General features: G+C 53.8%; 1 protein-coding gene across 3 annotated transcripts in view; it reads right to left on the bottom strand.

The window, feature by feature from the left end:
- Positions 1-335: 335 nt before the first annotated feature.
- Rab31 (RAB31, member RAS oncogene family) overlaps positions 336-19,453 on the bottom strand; it is a 94,094-nt gene continuing 74,976 nt past the window's right edge. For all 3 annotated transcript variants that reach the window (XM_046421413.2, XM_046421414.2, XM_046421415.2), the window contains 2 exons: positions 11,639-11,748; positions 336-3,298 (listed from right to left, as the gene is read on the bottom strand). In XM_046421413.2, coding sequence (XP_046277369.1) covers positions 3,201-3,298; positions 11,639-11,748 — 208 coding nt within the window. In that variant the 3' untranslated portion in view covers positions 336-3,200. The remainder of the gene's footprint in view (positions 3,299-11,638; positions 11,749-19,453) is intronic.

The following is a 19,453-nucleotide window of genomic DNA, read 5'->3' as shown; positions in this document are numbered from 1 at the left end:
AGACAGATAAAGATTCCTAATAGGGCTCCGTTACTGCACAGGAGTGGCTCCCTGGGGCTGTACAGGGTGACAGCTTGCCGTCCTGCCTGTCTTTAAGATGCAATTCAGACAGCGCGCTCATTTTAATTGGCCCATAGCTGCCACCATGTGACTGTGCCATAGTTTACTGTCCATTTCTGCAGCGGGAGACTGCGTTTTGCTCTAGCAAAAATGGTTTTCGTGTGAGTGGGTACACGTGTTCCTCTGGGGATTCGCCACTGTTCATTCAGAATTGACTGCCATTTCCAAAAAAAATCATTCTACTGAACATTTTAATAAGAAAAGGACACACTTGGTAAAACTTAGAATATTTATTAGTATGAATCAGTGTGTTAAATCCAAAAATAATAGACATGGTCGGGCACTGCTGAGGGAGCTTCGCACGGAGGAGCATACAAGGCGCGCGGCCTGCAGCAGATCGAGAACTGGGTCCAGCCCAGACAGAGGAAGCCCTTTACAGAAAGATCAGGTCAGGCCGCAAGGGCAGGACAGGGCACTGCCCTGCATGACCAGCTTCGCAGTGAGGCCCACAGAGCAGTCTACACCCTGTGAGGTCTGAACGCGGCTCAGAGCCCATCACTCAACTTGCCATGAGCTCAGCTTCAGCCACCGCCAGTCACCAGCCTCCCAGGAACCTGGCACAGCCCTCACTGTTGGCTACACCTAGGTCTGCAGCCTTTCAGTCTGCAAGGCCAGGTCTGCTCAGCACCCATGGGGCCATTTTAACCACCACGTGGAAGTCGATTCTGTCCCCAACCCAAGATGTTTTCACTACTCTGCTGCCACCAGATGTCCCTGGGGATGACCCCTGTGAGAGCCCATGCCAGTCTGACAGAAGGCACGGCCGAGAGCCAAACCAAGCCAGAGTGAACTGAATTATGTGTTGGCACAACCAGCACCAAGTCCTATTTACACATATACACATGACCACCTGTGGAGGAGGATGGGGAAGGAGCCAATTTTGGAAAATGTTGGCAGGGACAGGGCCTCCTATGACACTGCTTGACATGTGGGACAGTGGCGATTCCCAGGCCTTTCTGTACCGTGGAGGTCAGGGCTCATTGATAGATCGGCCTGGGCAGCAAAAAGGGCAAGAGCCTCCTGGGGAACAGGCCTGGGCAGCCATCTGCAGAGGAGGCACAGCGTCAGGGTGCCCATGCCCAGGTGCCGCCTGCTCTGCCTGCTGCCAAGTGCACTTTGTCCTCAGACTGGCCACAATAGCCAAGGCACAGAGCAAGGTAAGAGAGGGCTTACACCCTGTGTGCTCCCGAAATAGGACCAGGGGCTCATTAATGGCCAGCTCTCGACTTGTGGTCAAGACTGGACACCTTCTGCAAGATGCAACACCAAGAACCTCGTCCGGAGCTGCGGCACTGCCCTGGGCCTGTGCCGTGTCAGCTCCTGAGCCCGAGTCTCTGGCTAGAGAGAAGCGCAGGTTTCCTCAGAGAGGAGAGTCCAACATAGCCTGCCCGTCTCCTGCAGAGCGTCATTTCAAGGTTCAACGTGGGTTCTTTATTTTAACTGTTGGCAAGAGGCAAGATAACATCCTGGCTTGCAAATAAATCGAGCCAGCCAGTTATGCTGGCAACGTGGAAAACCCCAGGAGCCCTTGCAAGGGCCCTGCCAAGACATTAAATGCCACTCGCTAGCAGTTTCTGAGGCACTATGTGGGACAGCCAAGGTCATGCTACAACCAAAACGAGTGTTTCCTGCTGTCACATCCTGAGACTGTCAATCAACTCCCCCAGGGTGGGCAGTCCACTTGGCAGCACATCCCTGGGGTGAAGCACGTAGCTCTCTCTCCCGGAGCTTCATCACGGAAGGTTTGCTGGCCGTTGAATGCCCACGGCACAGAAGATACCAGCTGGCCAGTGCCCACACACAGCAGGATGATCACCAGGGTTCATGGTTTTCCTGGCCCCACTCCTCAACAGAAGCCCGGTCAGGAAACCAACTGCTTCTCAATCCCAAGATTCTTTGAAAGCTGGAGTAGGAACAGGATCTGAATTTTCAGTGAAAAAGCTCCTCTTCTTTTCCATGCTTTCCTCCCTTGACTTCCCTTGGAGTCGGTGTCTCTAATCAACTGGGAAGAGAGGCTTTCAGGAGCCTCTTCCCAGTTCACGGACACTCCCGGGCTGGACTGATGCGCCTGCTACCTTCCTCCCCCAGCCTGGCAGCGCTTAAAATGCCCTCTCTGGTCTTAGAACTTTGGGGGTCTAGATCTTTAAGGTGGCAATCTTTCCTTGGGCTGGCTTTGCAGTCACTCAGGATTAGTTGCTATTATTAGATGTTTGTCCTACAATTTAGATTCCAGCACCCTCCAGTTAGTACCCCCTGGACATGATACCGTAAGACATTCTCTTAGGAAAACATTACTCTGTGCATTCAATGTCTGCAAGAGAGTAGGGCCTTACTACCGTGGAGCAGATGTGGGCCAGGTGGTCCCCTGAGTGACATCCGCACCTCCCTCTGCCACTCTTCACATGGTGAGGACTTCGCTGACTTTCAAACTGGGCCTCCCAATCCCAAAATCATGTATGATTTTTGGTCTGATTTTGTTTTCAAAAGTTAGGAAAATGTTCATCCATCAGACGGAGAGATGTCCATGACAGTTGCTAAGACCTGTCTCTCTTACCGCAGTTCAGGCCAGCGTCCACGGTGGTCCAGTCACGCTACTCTGGCTTCCTTCAGAACACTGATAAATAAAGGCTGGCTTCAACAGCCAGTGAAACCTGACCTTCTACAGTGACTCTGTCCTTCAGTGAAGGCTGGTCAGGGCACAAAGGCCAGGGCACTGAAAACGTCCCAGACTCTGGCGAGGTGACTCAGGAAACCAGATAACAGTACTTTAAAATTTGGGTACAAATCCAAACTTTTTCTAATGTTAAAAAGGCAACTATACCTATTGCCTAATAAGTATAATTCCTCCCGTGTGTATCTCAAGCTCCAAGGGCCACGTTGTGGTGGTGTGGTGGGTTTCCCCAGAGTTCTATAAAGTCCCCATTCAGGGACATTTCCTGCCTCGGTCTCTGCAGGTGTTCCAGGGTGGGAAGCTGCCAGCTCAGTTCTCCTAGTGCCATGCCAGCCCCCAAGAGTGGGGTCCCTGGAGGGCGCAGCACACGGCTCCTGCTTCCTCCAGCACTGTGCGTGGTGGCCCCTGGTCAGCAGCACCGCCGGCCCCCTTGCGAGGACAGATTCGCCACCTTGATGCAATCTATGTTCCCGTTCTTGTGGGGTTCCAAGGGTGGGATCTGGCGGCCTGAAACAAAGGAGGCCAAGGTTGAGCTCACCTTCCCAGTCTCCCACACACCCGTCCCTGCTCTGCCCCCAAGTCAAGTCCACGGTCAGAAAGTCCAGGAGCCAGCAGCTCCTGACCATGCAGACGCCCTGGGAGAGGCAGCGTCTGCTCTGGGGAGACGGTTCCCAGCAACCCACCCTGACCCATCCACCCAGCCCCTTCCTCCCCAGCCCTCCCACCACCCACCTCACTTATACATCCTGACTCCCACCGGAACAGGGAGAGCTCATCTGCTTCTCAAAATAGAAGTGGTCTGGGAATGGCAACCAGGAGCCAAACCCCCCACCAACACGCGGCCTGCCACTCTCCTGCCCAGCACCCAGGCCTGCCCCAGGCCCATCTCAGGAAACGACGCTTCCAAGTCAGTACGAGAGACCTTATATTTACTCAATTTAACTTAGAAATAAACACAGAGTAAAAGTGAGAAGGGAGGGGAGGGGCAGGGGTGGGAGCTGAGGGCCTGGCTTCGTTTGGATTCAATGCTGGTTTTGAGGGGGACAGGCCAGTGGTTGCATGCACCCTGAGTGTTAAAACTGTCCATTCTGCCCAAGTGGGCGGGATGTCTGGTATGGGAATTCATCTCAAAAAACATTTTTAAAGGCCACGAAACCTGGAAGTCCACCCTTGGGACAATGGCAGCACTGTTGGCGGTTTCGAAGATGATGTCTGAGCCTGACACGGGGGCGGGGGTGGCACAGGCACCACAGTCACCACCACTCTGCTGCACCTGGAGAGCCTGGTCACGGGCAAAGTCGCCAGGGAGAAGTGACACAGGTGGACTTGACTCGGCCTCCACCCTGACTGTCCCCCAGACGCCGAGGCCCATTCCTGGTTCTCCCTGCAGAGTCTCCTGCTCTGTTTCTCAAGTCACTAGCCTGAAGGCAGGGCTCTGAAACAGCCCATCCAGCCACCTGGGCAGTGGTAAGGACAGGGCTCCAGAGCGTCTTGACACAGCAGACACTCCTGGGGCCTTGCAGTGGCCAGGGCCCGGCAGAGGGCCAGGCAGGGGGAAGTGACTCCGGAGACACCAACAAATAGGAAACTGGACCGAGTGGACAGCCACCCAGGCCCTGTAGTCAAGGTCGTCGGCATTTCAAGGTTAACAGCAGAGACCTTCATCTGCCTGATCAGTGTGAGGACTTTAATCTTAATGTCTGTGACAAATCAGAATCAACACCCCAGGAAGACACAGTTCACGCTGCTCGTCACGCTCAGACGGCAGGAGCCTCCCGGCCTCCTCACCTCACCTGCCCCACAGCCTCCTGTCTTAGGTTTTCATAGTCTGGTTTTTTTTTTCTGTGAAAAGTACCCGAAATATAGAAAAAGCCTATGTGTGTGAGATTCATTAAAGTGACAAAGTGTTGGTGGGAATCTAGGAACAGGGCGCAAAGGGCAGGACACCGGGAGGCCAGCCACCCTCTGCTTCCCGCCTGGCACGTCCTTCCCAAGGAGACGGTGAGCGGCCCTGTGTGGGCGCAGCCTCCACGGGCCCCTCTCCCTCGGGGTGTGCTGAGCTGGTGGGGGGGGCATGGTCCAACCAGAGGCCAGGCTGGCTTCCTGGGACGCCAGATCCTCACATCTTCAGGACAGCCAACCCCTCACTCGGGAGAAATAAGCCCGTTGTCCCCATTCTCTCAGGATGAGTCGAAGACCCCTAGGGCTGCCTAGAACTGGGGGTGCAGGTACCCTCCTCACACCGCGCCCAGGGCTACGCATGGCTCTGCGGGAGCCCCGAGGCCTGACTCCCATCCCCAGCCCCATGGGGAAGACAGAGTGGGGTTTTCATGGCCATCTCTTTGTACCAGTGACAAGGTCTGACTGTGGACCAGGCCCAGTGAGACATTGTGACAATAGGAATGGTAATTAGGACAATTCCAACCACAGGCTGCACTAAAGGGCATTGAGACTTGGGAATTTCTTTAGGATTTTCCATTTCATATTTTCAGATGGCAGCTGATGTGGGTGACTGAGACCGTGGACAAGGCAGGTCTACAGTGTGTCTCCAAAGAATGATGGTGGCTTCCTCCCTTGGACTATGGTTTTTCTCCTCCGGTAAAAAACGTTTGGCGACTTGGGAGTCAGCGTTCCAGTGGGAGAACCTGGGCCAGGTCCTTAAGCCTCCGAGCCAGAGCATGACAGAATGCCAGCCCCGCGAGGCTGCACACACATGGTAGGGAGGAGGTGACCGCCAGGCCCTGGCCCGCTCCTGGTCTCTGCCTGGGGAAACGCCTCGTGCCTCCTGGTCAGGCCCAGGGTCCTCCTAGGGATCAGCGAGTAGAATGGGACCCACCCCCCTCTCCTGCAGAGCACGGCCCAGGGTGGGGGCCACACTCCCACCTCCAACAGAGCCAGCGGAGAGGACAGAGAGGACAGAGATCCAGTGGCCGCAGGGAGGCCAGCACTCAGAGGAGGATGCAAATGGCAAGTGAGTGGCCCCTGGGTGACCCACAGAAGAGGCAAGCCCTGGGAAGGCTGCTAACGTGGGCACAGGGAGGCACCGGGACGCACCAGCAGCTGAAAAGGCTCCGAGCTCCATTGGGATGTCTCTGACCTTGGGCAACGTCCTCTGCCTGGGCGACCTCCGAAACAAGCTGTTCGAACATAAATCCCAGGCCAGAGTTTTCTCTTAAAGTGGTTTGTGCTGTGAGGGAGTCTCTGGGAGAGGCTGAGGATGCGTTTTTGAAGTCCAGTTTTCCTGACAGTTAACAGTCTAGACAAAAGCGTGCTCAGGAAGGACAAACCCACACCTACAGATTGCCTCGTGGCTCTCACCACAGCGTAGGCACTTACACACTGCAGGAAACGAAGCCTGGGCCCAGGCCCAAGTCCTCCCCAGGGCTTGCTGATCTGGTCCTCTCCTTCCTCACACCCCAGCATCAGCTGGCTGGGCCCCCTTGTTTGGTTAGCTGGGTGGCCATTTGCGTCCAGCTCCCATTCTTGACCCTGATTTTCTGAGTCACCCAGATGAGTCACCGTGTCTGGTTTCCTAGGACTGGCCCTCCTTATCTTGATAATGACCCTCACACCTCTCCAGTTCGAGAGGGGGCTTCCGAACGCTGCAGGGGCTTATGGTCATGGGTTACCACCCTACAAATGCAGAAGGGGCCACTCAGGACACGAGGTTACTCTCCACACCTCTGGCCACTGTGGGAAAGACCTGCACATCAGGGTGAAGAGCCTCAATGCCCCATGAAGGGCCTGGATGGGTGGGGAGACGGGGAGGGTGTTGGTCCAGAGCCCTGGAGACAGTCCAGGCCAGGATCGCGAGAGCTGTGGGAAGAGTGCAGTGCAGGAGAAGAGAGGGGCAGCAGGAAACTGCAGGGGGGTGCCCGGAAGGGAAGGTCCCAAACACTGAAGCTAAAAGACCTGGGGAGCTAAGGAATGGCCGTGCCTCTGGAAGGAGCAAGGGACACGGGCTCTGTCCAAAGTGCCTGCTGGAGGGACTAGCTGCCTTAAAACCCCAGGTCTCCTGTGACCTCACAATGTCTTTCCCTCTCCTTCCTTCCTTCCTTCCTTCTTAACTGATATATATATATATATATATATATATACATATATATATATATATATATATTTTTTTTTTTAAGGCAACTTTGGATTTACAGAAAAAAAAAACCCTGAAAACCAGAGTCCCGCATCCCTGTGCCCTCAGGCAGTATCTGCATCATGCACTGGGGTGGGGCATTCGTTAGTTGAGCCAATATTAACACGGTGCTGGTACTAAAGCCCAGCCTGCACAGGCTCTCTCTGCCTCTGTCCACCTCATAATATCCTACAGAAGGGCCGTGGCCTGGCCCTCCCCTCCATCCCCCCAACAGAGCTTTGGCAGCCATTGATCTTCCCACTGTCCCCACTGCCTTCTCCAGAATGTCACGCGCTGGGAACTGTCTACACGCAGCCTTGTCAGATTGTCTTCTCTGAGTGAGCAAAACGCATTTAAGGTTTCCTGCATTGCGTGATCGCTCAGTTCTTTTTATCCACGAGTAATATTCCACTGTCTGGATATATCCTTTCAATTTTCTAACAATCAAAAGAAACAAAAAACATAAGTGAAAGAGGAAAGTGTTGAGAAAAATTAAAAGCTGTGCTGGGCAGGATGGCACGGGGTCAGAACAGGGAGGTTGAGGCAGGAGGACACCTCGGGCCCAGGAGTCTGAGAGCCGCCTGTGAACGCAGCGGGACCCCATCTCAGAAAAAATAAAATAAAACTCCTGCTCTTCAAAGGACCCCCCTGAAATGAGAGGACAAGCCTGGGAGGAAGTACCGGAAACCAGACACCTGACAAATAAGGTCTACCCCAATCTGTAGATGACCCCGAGACTCGACAACAGACTGCAGAGGGCCCATGCAGGTCTGCCACTTTCTGGTTTCGGGTCTCACCACATTGCCCAGGCTCGTCTGGAACCCTGAACTCAAGGGGTCCTCCTGCCCAGGCTTCCAAACAGCCAGGACTGCAGGCATGGGGCACCACCTTGGGCTCCAAGTGGCAAGATTTGAAGGATGATTTGTCACAAAATCATCCAGATGACAAGTAAGACCATGAAAAGATGCTCAATGTCACTAGTCTTTAGGAAAACAAACTAAGACCACACTGAGACACCACCCTTACCTCCTCCTCCTCTCTCTCTCTCTCTCTCTCTCTCTCTGTACAGGGGATTGAACCCAGGGACACCTAACCTTGGAGTCACATCCCCACCCCTTGTTTATATTTTATTTGGAGACAGGGTCTCCATGAGGTGCTTAGGGCCTTCCTAAGTTATGGAGGCTGGCTTTGAGCTGGAGATCCTCCTGCCTCAGCCTCCCAAGCTGCTGTGCCACCCTATTCTCTTTACAACGGCTGACATCTTGGGTACCCAGTGAGGCTAGGGTGTGGAGTGACTGGGGATGGTGACAAAAGATGGAGACAGCCCTGGAGACAGTGTGGCAGCCTCCTGGAAAGGCAGCTGCACAAGGTCGGCCACACGGGCCGCTCCCTCCCAGGTGTTCAGCCCCGTGAGCCTGGCACAGGTGTTCATAGCAGCCAGAGAGCAACCGGGGCACGCGGCAGGCAAACAGGTGAACCACTGTGGCTTACCTAGACCATGAAGTGGTATGTGGCCAAGAAAGGAAAGGAGTAGCTCAGCAAGACCACACGGCATCCATTCTGTACAACACCAGTCTGATGGCCCAGAGGACAAAACTCACCCCCGCGTGTGGGACGTACACGCTTCCTGACTCAAACAGACTCCAGTGCCACCAGACCGCCCAGGACCATTATGAGCTGTTGAAGACAGACCACAGATGGGACACCCTCACTCTCGGGTACCGTGTCCAGGTGTTCCCCAGGCAACACAGTCAACCACTGTGAACACTGCCTTGACCCTGTTAGGTGTCTTGAGTCATCCGGAGACGATTTAAAGGACACAGGAAGGTGCTTTTAACTGTGCATATGCTATATGCAAATACGATGCCATCTGAATAAGGGACACGAGTACCTGCAGATCTCGATATCCTGGGGTCCTGGAACCAACTCCCTCCCATAATAAGGGACAACCGACTGCACTGTTTTGCACACCTGACCGACGTCCTCTTTAGAACTGCTGATAAAAGGAAGGCTGCTTAGGGTTTTTATATCCATTTGCTCACAGCCCAAATGGCCTTATTTCACACAGATCTCCTGTGGCTGCAGCTGCTAAATTAGTTTTTTTTTTTGACAGCAAAGATGGGCGGTCCTCGTCCTAGCCTTGCCCCTTACCTGCTAAGCACGCCTTCATCAACAGCTGCCTGCTCTAATAGAAAAGGTTTTTTTTTTTTGGTACCAAGGATTAAACCCCAGGGTACTTAACCACTAAGCCATATCCCGGCCCTTTTTAATATTTTATTTAGAGGCAGGGTCTCAGATCCTCCTGCCTCAGCCTCCAGAGCTGCCCTGACTTAAAATTTAGAGAAAAGGGGAAGCTGGGGGGGGGGGCTCAGTGGGAAAGTGCCCCTGGGTTCGATCTCTGCATTGCTCCCCCCAACACAAATTCTCATGCTCTAAACCACAGAAACCCCTAGGGGGTTTCAAACCTCCCGTGGATTTAAAATAGCCAACACTCTGGGCACTGCACGGCTGCAGGGGGTGGCCAGGAGGGTGGGAGGGGGTGGGGGAGGAGGGAAGCATGGATAGGGACAGATGCACAGATGGATGGGCAACAGAGACAGGTGAACAGGGATGGACGGGTAGACAGAGATGGATGGAGAGAGATGATAGAGATAATGAAGAGGTAGGGACAGGCAGAAACAGATACATAGATGAATAGAGACTTAGAAACGGAGAGAGAGAGAGAGAGAGAGAGAGATGAAGAGAGGGACAGATAGAGATGGTAGACGGATGAGTACCTAGGTGGAATGGTAGGGAAACACCTGGGCAGACAGGTTCTGCCATGGACTACGCATCTGTGAGCTCACTGTCAAGGCCACTATAACTAAAAGTCTTAATAACACAGAAACAAGCAAGGGTTGATCTGACGCAGAGGACGAGGGTACAGGTATTCAATCAATGGCTTATAAAGGAATCAGTTACTTTGAAGCCATAATTACCCAGTGCCTTCAGCAAAACAGGAAGGGATGCGTAATGGCTGAACCACACCAAAAAAATCTTGCAAGTTAGTAGATTAACACTTGCCACTTAGGCTCGTTCTCTTTGAGGTCCTTGTTTAACTTTTACTTTAGTAATGACTTTCACAAATCTCAGAAAGTCTCCGAGCTCCTGCAGAAATCTCAAGGTGAATTCAAGGTGCACAAAGTCCTGGGCTTCTGTGGCTGGGCACTGCTGTCTGCCCTCTGAGCAGGGCTCACGCTGGGGAAAAGATAATAACTGTGCAAATGACAGGTGTAATGTCCCAGCAGCAGGTCATTCAGTAGAACCACCCGGAAAGCAAAATGCCAACAGCTGAATATGCCAGAAAAGCCTAAGGCCACCAGGAAGGAAGCAGCTCGCTCTTGGGGACACTCTGAGATGTCCCCCTGAGGGACACATGTGCAGAGCACCACCACTGCCCGTCAGGAGTCAGAGTGTGAGAACCGGGGTCCCCGCCGCAGCCTCTGCAAACCAGAGCTGAACCCTGCGGCCAGTGAGCTGGACGTTGCTCTGCTGAGTGTGGAATAAAAGCAGGACCGAATCCTTCTCAAGTCGGGAGGGAAGGCGGTGGCTGCAGGGGTAGCTTGGTGGCACTCTTCTCACAGTGGAAGGGACAGGGCTCAGAGCCCATCTCCCGTGAGTTCTCTGTCCAGCTGAGGTAAACAAACAGGAGCTTCCCCGCTGTGAGCTCTCAGAGGCCAAAGTCATGGTTCCAAACCAGTAAGTGGGAATGGCATCTGTCCAGGGGCGAGGGCCCTCTGTGCCTTAGACAGAAGGCCTCAGAGGAGAGGCAGACATTGGGCTTCCCTTCTGGAACTCCTGGTGCCAAGATGTTTGAGGTCAGCTGCCAACTGTTCAGGGCACCACTTTTCCTAAGGAGGGTTACGGGACAGAGGTGCCAGCCTTTCCCAAGTGTGGCCTTGCCCAGCCTCCCTGCCCACATTGCTGACTGCCCCAGGGCCAGGGCAGCGCCCAGAGCTCAGCGTCCCCACCCCATGTCAGCAGGTACTTCTGTGGCAGGAGCCAGAACAGAACGTCAGGAACAGAGTTGAGGAAGGTGGACCTGCCACTGCAGACAGGTGAGTGGGAAGGTCAGCTGGGGAGCAGCTCTTGGAGAGATTAACATGGGAAACCATCACAAGAAAGAGAAGTGCAGGTGACCAGGTGGGCCGTCCCCTCCCAGGAATCAGCTGAGGAAGATCTTTACAGAGTGACTCTCTGCTCACGCCCAGGTTCAGGCCATGTGGGATGCAGATGTTATTTTTTGTGGACAATGAACAGGCAAAAGAAATGAAGAGAAGGTTCCCTCATTTTGTTCACCTAGAATTAGTGGGTTTAGCCAGCGGCCGGCACTTTTAGACCTCATGGTTCTGTTTCACATTTCGTTTCCTAAAGGTGCCAACATAAAATGCGATCCATGCATACCTTTAAATTAATATGCATTTGACTTTGGAAACAGGGCTACTTCCTTTGAATTCACAAAACGTAGGTGAACAGGCCAAAGCACAGAATTATGGAAACAAAACCGAGGGGCACAGCAGATGTGGGTTCTGACAGGTGTCCAGCTGTGGGCTTCATCTGCACAGCATCAGATCCGCTCAGCAGAGCGAGGGGCTTCCTGGGAGCTAGCTCTATACGGTATCCTGGCTCCTCCAGCACCGAACGCAAGCTTGGCTGAAAACCCGGTTTCGGGTACTTACTGATTCCTTGAAAGAGCTCCTCGATGTTAATGGCATTCTTTGCACTGGTCTCGACCACGATAGCACCTATGGATTCGGCGTACTCCTTTGCATCCTTCAGGGGGACCTCCCTGGAAGAGGGCAAACCCAGAGGGAATGAATGCAGGTGACCCCAGGTACTTCTCAAGGGAACAGCTTGGTTTTCCTACAGAATGACAATCACCTAGCCGGTGCTGCAAGCCTGGTCTCTGGGATGGGGGAGACGTGTTGGACCAGGGCTCCTTGTCCCCAGCAGAACAAGTTCTGGGCAGGGGGAAATGGCTGAGAGGGTGATGGTGTACATTTCAGCCTTCAGAGCCAGGGCTGTGCTGTGGTTTGAATGTCTGTCCCCTGCAAAACTCACGCTGAAATTTAGCCATTATAACAGCATTATGAGGTGGCAACTTCATGAGGAGATCAGGCCCTGGGGCCCCACCCTGACTGCTGGGATTAATGCCTCTGTAAGAGGGTGAGTTTGGGTCCCCTTTGCCTCTTAGACCTTCCATCTGTGAAAAGGAAGGATTTCCTTAAGGGGACAAAGCATTCAGGGTGCATTTTGAAGCCAGAATTCCCAGACCTGCTGGTGCCCTGATGTGGAACTTCCCGGGCTCCTGGGTTGAGAGCCACTGGGTCCCTGTTCGATGGATGGGTCTGGGGCATGCTGTCACACCAGCACCACACTGGCCAAGGCAGACTGTTCCGTGACTTGACATCAAAACATCACCACTGGTGCCCATGCATTCACTCCACACAGCCGACCCTCCCTGTCCACAGGTTCTGGGTCCACAAATTTGACCAGCTGCAGATCCCGAATATCCAAAATAAAACGGTGCCTATACTGAGCCCATGCAGAGGCTTCCCCTCAACGTGACTCCCCAATGGCGCGGTGTGACAACTGCCCTTAACATTCACACTGCGAGGTCACGATTCAGAGGCCACTCAGTCACAGGGGACATGGGCAGGTTCTCTGTAGATACAGGCCATTCATTCCACATAGGGACCTGAGCACCCAGACTTGGGTGACCTTAGGGGGTCCTAGAACCCATGCCCACAGGATAACAAGGGACAAGTGTATCAGCTTTAACAAACCAGAGGAAACATGTGACATGATTTGAGGACCTGGAAGTGACAGTGGCTGTGTGACCACGTGGTTGGCACTTCAAGGCCTTCACTTCTCACAGGCAGTTCCCCGAAGGCTTCAGGACACGCACTCAACCTACATGAACAGCCTCAAAGAGATGGACAGCTCCGTTTTCAGTGTGAAGATGCTGTGGTGGATCCCCCAAAAGAAGGACAGAGTTTTTATGCTATGGAAGTTCATTTATTTTTCAGTGAATATTCATCCGGCAGCCGTTGTATGCCTCTTGCACATGGGGGGACAATGTGGGACCCTGCCTTCTACAGCCTGCACTTTAGAACAAAGACACACAAAATGCACCTGTGGGCTGGGGCTGGGCTGGGGTCAGAGGCAGAACACTCGCCTCACATGTGTGAGACATAAAAACAAATAAGTAAAGGTCCATCGATAGCTAAAATACTATTTTTAAAAAATCAGAGGATAGAAAGTGGTCTCTTTTGACTTAGGAAGAAGCCCTGAAGGAGTCACCTCACGGGTGACCCTGACAGCTGAGCCGGGTGGGGGTGGGGGGAGCAGGCACCCAGCTCCAGGTACCATCAAAAGTGGGTTCTGCACCCCACTCTGCTGGATGCCACGGTGGCTTCACGAGGGAACACTCTGGGGTCCAAGTGGACCGAGTTCAGGGTGTCTGTTGGGAGAGGTCCACGGGAATCATGGCAGATGGCCAGGAAGGCCCCTCAAGCCTGGTTTCATACCCAGTGGCCTCTGAAGAACAGGAGGTGACAGGGTGGCTCCAGGAATGCAAGTGCACTAAGTGGACGGGGGAGGGGGAAGGAGGATCTGGAGCTCTTCTGAGGCTGGAGGTGAGAGACAATCCACTGACCAGAAGGACGGCTGTGGGAAGGAGACAGGGAAGACACCAAGCCAGAACCGGGCAGGGAATCAGGGACGGCACCCCGACCCTCCTCTCCCTGCCTTCAAACGCCGCACACGTGGTCTCGACTGGTGTATAAAGTTACCGAGAAGATTCTACATCGGCCTTCAGATTCCTTATGGACCCCAGTCATACGAGAAGAGAACTTTCCAGGTCTCAGCCAGAGAAGGCTGTAGCGTCTGCCCTGTGGCCACTGAGGCAGACCCGGCCTCACTTCCTTGTCCCTGGCAGGGTGTAACTGCCCCGAAGTGGGCGGGCATTCCAAACCACTTCAGTCCAAATGCCTGCCCGACTCGGGCATTGCAAATAAAGCCACTAGGATCTGCAGGACTTGAGTCCTTGATGTCCTTTGGTCTTTGTTGGTTGGCTTCTTGTGATGGGGGTTTCGACCCTGGGCCTCACCACTGCGCGACACTACCAGGCCACAGTTCTGGCTGTGGAAACATCTAAGGAGCCGGTGGTTACTGAGAGTCAGGAGGGTTAGCAAGAGTCCCTCCATAACAACAGCCAAGTGGTGACCACGCGGGAGTCTGCCAGTGCTTCCTCACTGTGGCAGAGCAGAAAGTTCCTGAACGTCTCATATAGGGGCCACCTTGTGGGACTGAGCCCTCAACCTGAGAGGTCTGCTCCACCCTGGGCAGCTGGTGCTGGCATTCAGTCAGGTGGCAGGCACTGGACACCATGTTGGGAGGAATAGGGGCTCTAGGAGGTTCAACAGGCCTGTGCTGCCCACAGGGTCCTTGGGCTGTGCATGGGTGTCCCCTGCAGCTTGCAGCTGACACATTCTACAGTAGGCCAGCTCAGGTCCCCGTCCTCCTGCACCATGGCTGCAGGAAGGAAGCCGGTGTCCCAGAAGTCCTGCCTGCGAGGAGGGGCGTCCACCCGCTGGGTTACGGGTGGAATAAGGCTACTTCAGCCCCACTGAGCTCCCTCCACTCCATCCACCAGCAGGACGCTGTCCAGCACCAGGGTGAGGTCAGGGGCGGGCACAGGCGGCCTAGGTAAGAACCTGACTGGGGAGGTGGCCAGGCTCAGGCCCCAGGTGCTGCCCAGGGAAAGCCCCTCCTCCACTAAGCGTCCTCCTCACGCACTTCCCCAGGTCCCAGGCCCCCACTCCTGCCAGCGGGTGGGTGACCACCATAGGATCCCCTCGTGCCAAGAGAGTGGGCGCTGTGAACACCCGCAGGAGGCCCTGCCCACAGGAGAGGCCCTGCCACAGGGGAGGCCCCGAGTCGGCATTTCTCAGGTAGACCTTGGCAGAGCCGAGTCAGCAGGCGCTGGCTCCTGCGCCCTCCCACAAAAGCCAAGACTTGGGCAGACATGCGTGGCAGAGAACGGGAGCTATCGGGTTCCTCGGAGTCCACTGCCACCTTACGCCCCAGGAGGGCTCGTCTGGGTCCCCGCTCCTCTGCCACACAGGGGCAGGAACTGCCAGCCTACTCCCCAAGCACGCTGGCTTCCATGAAGGACCCCAAGAGGAAGCAGCCTCATGTTCTCAAATCTTTTCTTGATTAAAAAACTCTGAAGTCCATTCGGAGCGACCCCAGGGTGGTGGGGAGCAGGGGAGCCCGGCGACCCCTGGAGTGAGCCGCCCACTCTGGAGGCCCTTGGGATCCTTTCCTGATCCGGGAAGGTGCCCCTTGCACAGCCAGCCTTTCCACACCCTTCCAGCCTGTCCTTTGTCTCGGGACCTTGTTTGGGTATTTTTTGCCACAGGGAAGCCTCCACCTTGTCAATGTCACCACTTTCCTCAGTGGCTTCTGTGGTCCTGGGTCTGATAGAGGTCATGGTGCAGGGTCACCCACGTCCAAGCTCAACTCTGCAGTTCATCTGTCTTCTCCGACTTTTATGGTTTTGTTATTTGACATCTGAATCTTTATTCCATTTTGAATTTATCTTGCCTGATTTTTCGCCTGTGACTAGCTAATCATCCCAATATTACTGATTACTCCTTTTTTTACACTGATTTAAGTATCATCTTTATCATAAACTAATTTCCCTGTCTATTTCTCCCCACCTCTTGGTCCTCCGGGCTGTTTGCCGATCCTTTGGTCCAGTCTGGGCAGCGCTGTCAATAATTTACTACTGAATCTGAAGGGATAAGTTCCCCCTCAACACTATGTTTAGTTTTCTACATGAATTTTAGGATCGTTCTACAAAACCTCTTTTACAAGAGTCATTTTTGTTATTTGATGGATACCTTAGCAGATTCACACATCAATTTAGAGCAGATGGACATTTTTACAATACTCCAGTGCCCTATCCAAGGAAGAGGTACCCATTTCCACTGAAGTCTTCTTTTATGCCCTTTGGGAAAGTTTTATCTATTTAGATTTGACTCATTTCTTGCTAAATTCATTCCTAAGATTTGCAAGTCTTCAAAAAATTTTTATATTATATACATGCCAATAATTGATCATTGGGTATTATAAATTTGTATTACTAGTTTCATGAAGAGCTTAATTTCTAATGTTTTTTCAAGTTGGTTTGTGTGTAGGTAAAGAGCAGACGCTCTATTCCAACAGTTATTCAGAGGATAATCTTGGTTTTACTAATCTGGCTAGCAATTAAGGAAATTCCCACGAAAACAAGGACCGCACGTAGACTGGCCAAGAGGGAGCTTCACTGCCCGACAGCCTCAGTGTGCAGAGGACTCCACCCAGCAGTGGCAGGGCCTCGCAACACCAGAGCTCACAGGGTTCACTGCAGTGCCCACTTCTGCCAAGATGCTTCCAGGTACCTTGGAGCATGCAGAAAAGTCCTTGTTTTCCCAGAAAATCAAACACTCAAGTTAAAAACCAAAACACCTGGACACTAAGAACAAGGAGAAGGACAGAGGAAGACCAGGACCCTGCAGTCCTCCTGGACTCAGCCTTCTAGACAGCCTGGGGCCTGGTTTCCCAGAGCAAGTACACTGACCACCTGTGCCAGCAGTTATCTGGGGCTGGCTAGGCATGAGGATCTGGTGCCCCTGAACTACCCCATCAGACGTCTCAAGGGCAAGCCCCACATTCCGGCAGCTCCCACCCGCTGCCCACTAAGTGGGTGGACTGCACTAAGGGGGTGGACAAGTCTGCACTCTACCCACTAGGAACCGGACCCTGTGAAACGAGAGTTTGGTCCTCTGTGCCAAGGCAACTCTGCGAGGAACACGGCGAGACATCCGTTGCTCAGCCCCATTTTGCAGGCAGAAGGATATGCAAGGACAAGGCACTTGAGCCTTTCCCAAGACAAATCTGGTGGCTTCCAGCAGTATGTCACACTTCCAGAGTTCCACCCTGGCAGTGGCTAGGCACTTACATTCCACCTCTCTCCTGGAACATGACAGAACGCCTCCTTTAAAACTCCCCCTGTGCTTTCACTCTCTCCCAGGCACAGCCCTGTTCAAGGTCAAGTTTAACAGACCGACCAAGCCAGCCTGCGTAACACGGTCACAGTGAGCAGAGACAGCTGAGTGCCCAGTGGGACTCTTGTCCGTCAAAAACATCCCACTAGCTTATGGTACTGCAGCCCGACGCCTTGGGAATTGTCCACAGCATCCCATCAGAGTCGAGTGTTCAGAGGGAGGTTAGGGGACCACATGCAGGGCCTCCCAGCCTTCCCTCCTCAGCACCCACCCTGTGGACAGTAAGAGCTCACTACGCTCCCGCCAGCCTGTATTGTCCCTAAATATGCAAAAAAATATCTGTGTAACTAACACAGGGTTGAGGCAACTGAGAAGAACCAAACCTCTGCTAAAAATGCTAGTGTTTACGACACAAACTGGTTTACCCACCAGTGGAATGACAACTGAAATGGTTTTCTTTTTAAAGAACAAAGAATAATTACTACCTTCACAGAAACAGTCTGACTGGACAATGACCCACTTCAATCATCTGAGCCCTTCACCTGTCCTGGGCGCCCGGGTTCCCACGGGTCCTGCCTGCTTAACACCCTGTGTGGGAGCTGCTGACCACGGCCCCGCCCTGGTGTCAGGTTCCAGCCTCAGGCCTGTGTGGCCTGTTTCTCATGGAAAACATCAGCACTTGGAATCCTGCAGGATTCCAAGAGCGTAAAACAGGGTTCTCTTGGGGGCCTTGGCCGTACCTTGGCTCCTTAACAGCCTTTCTCCAGGCAGAAGTTTAGGCTGGTCCTGAAGAGCCCAGAGAACCGCTGGACAGAGCAGTGAGCTCCAAATCCCCCAGCAGGGTCAGACCGGCTCCGTTTCCCCTCTTGCTGGCTTGGGGATTACTGCTGATCATGGGTCCCATTTGTACTTTATTTCTTATGAGATGCAGGCTGGCAGGAAGGTCAAGATCGCAGGCCCTGGAACACATGACTGCCCCTCCCCCCAGGTGCTCTGGGCTTGGTTTCCTCATGGCTAACACAGGGCACAGGAGCAGCCTTGGCACCCTCCCCGACCTGGAAAGCAGCAGGGGCACCCAGCTTCGGCAGGGCATCTGGGCAGGCAGGAGCGGGCCGCTCTCGGCATGAGGCACACACCAAGGGCATGGCCCTGGTGCCTCAGTGTTACATAAGAAAGCACCATGTGCCGTGACGCGGCCTCCAGACCAGTGGTCAGCCGCGATGTGCTCCAACATGTACCTTCGAACATTTGGGATACATCAGATCTTTATTATCCAGTATCTCAAATTCTGTTATTTGGTTTGTGTAATTAGTAATAAAAAATTTCCTATGTCCATTTTTTGGCCCACTCCCAAGACTGGAATACATTTTGGAGTCACGTGAAAGCAATATAATTCTTATTTTCCGCCCCCAAAATGTGTATTTCCAAATATGTTTTTAATCTGTTGAAAATGTCAGCATTACTCCCAAACGTGGAGCAACAGAGGAGCTGCCCGGTGTTAGCTGCACAGCCCCCAGGAATCCAGACAGCTCTCACTGCCCGCCAAAAGGCTGGCAAACGGGTGTCCTATCTCCAACTAGCAGTGTCTCCTGAAGCATCAGGAGCCCAGGGCCACCACAGGCTCTGGAGGAGATGGTGCCGACAGGCAGCAACAGCTGCCACCGTCCTGAGTGAAGGGGAAGCAGGGGCAGGAGCCCTCCTGTCCAGCACACTGGCCACTGGGGACCCATTCCCTGTGCCCTTTCTAACCTCTCAGCCAGCAAGGCGCCGACCCTCCCTATCACACGTACCACGTTCACCCCCTGCTCCACCTCCTCCCAAAGCTGCCTCCCTCCAGCCAGGCACAGGGGCACACGTCTGTGATCCCAGGGGCTTGGGAGGCGGAGGCAGGAGGATCACGAGTTCAAAGCCAGCCTTGGCAATTTAGCGAGGTGGTAAACAACTCAGTGAGACCCTGTCCCTAATAAAATACAAAATAGGCTGGGGGTGTGGCTCAGTGGTCAAGTACCCCTGAGTCCAATCCCTGGTACCAAAAAAAAAGATCCAGCCACGGAAACAGCTTTGCTGACTGAATGACCTAGTGCTGGTGGGACAAAGCCCCTTCTCCCTGACCACACTGTTGGCCCTCTCCCCTCCAGTGCCCTCAGCTGGCCACAGCCTCCAGTCCAGGAGGGACATTCTCCACTCAGGGGCAGCAGCCCCAAGGGTCCCCCTTAGAGCTAGAGACACTCCAGTGCTGACATAAGTCCCTAGACCACGAGTCCACTCCTCAGACAGGGAAGAGGCCAGACCGACGTCCGCAGGGCCTCCTGGGCTGCCATCGCTGGGAGCTGGGGTCCTGGCAGAGGGCTACCCACAAGCAGGGCTGCCCAGGAGGACCAGCTCCGGCCCATAGCCTTGCTGGGAGGCCTTCCCCACTCCCCCTGGAAGACAGAACAA

The sequence above is a fragment of the Marmota monax genome, unplaced genomic scaffold (genome assembly GCF_021218885.2).
Source record: "Marmota monax isolate L192 unplaced genomic scaffold, Marmota_monax_Labrador192_F-V1.1 WCK01_AAM20220418_F8-fsc00254, whole genome shotgun sequence".
NCBI lineage: Eukaryota > Metazoa > Chordata > Mammalia > Rodentia > Sciuridae > Marmota > Marmota monax.
The sequence above is the reverse complement of the archived record's forward strand: the minus strand, read 5'-3'. Positions and strand labels throughout refer to the sequence as shown.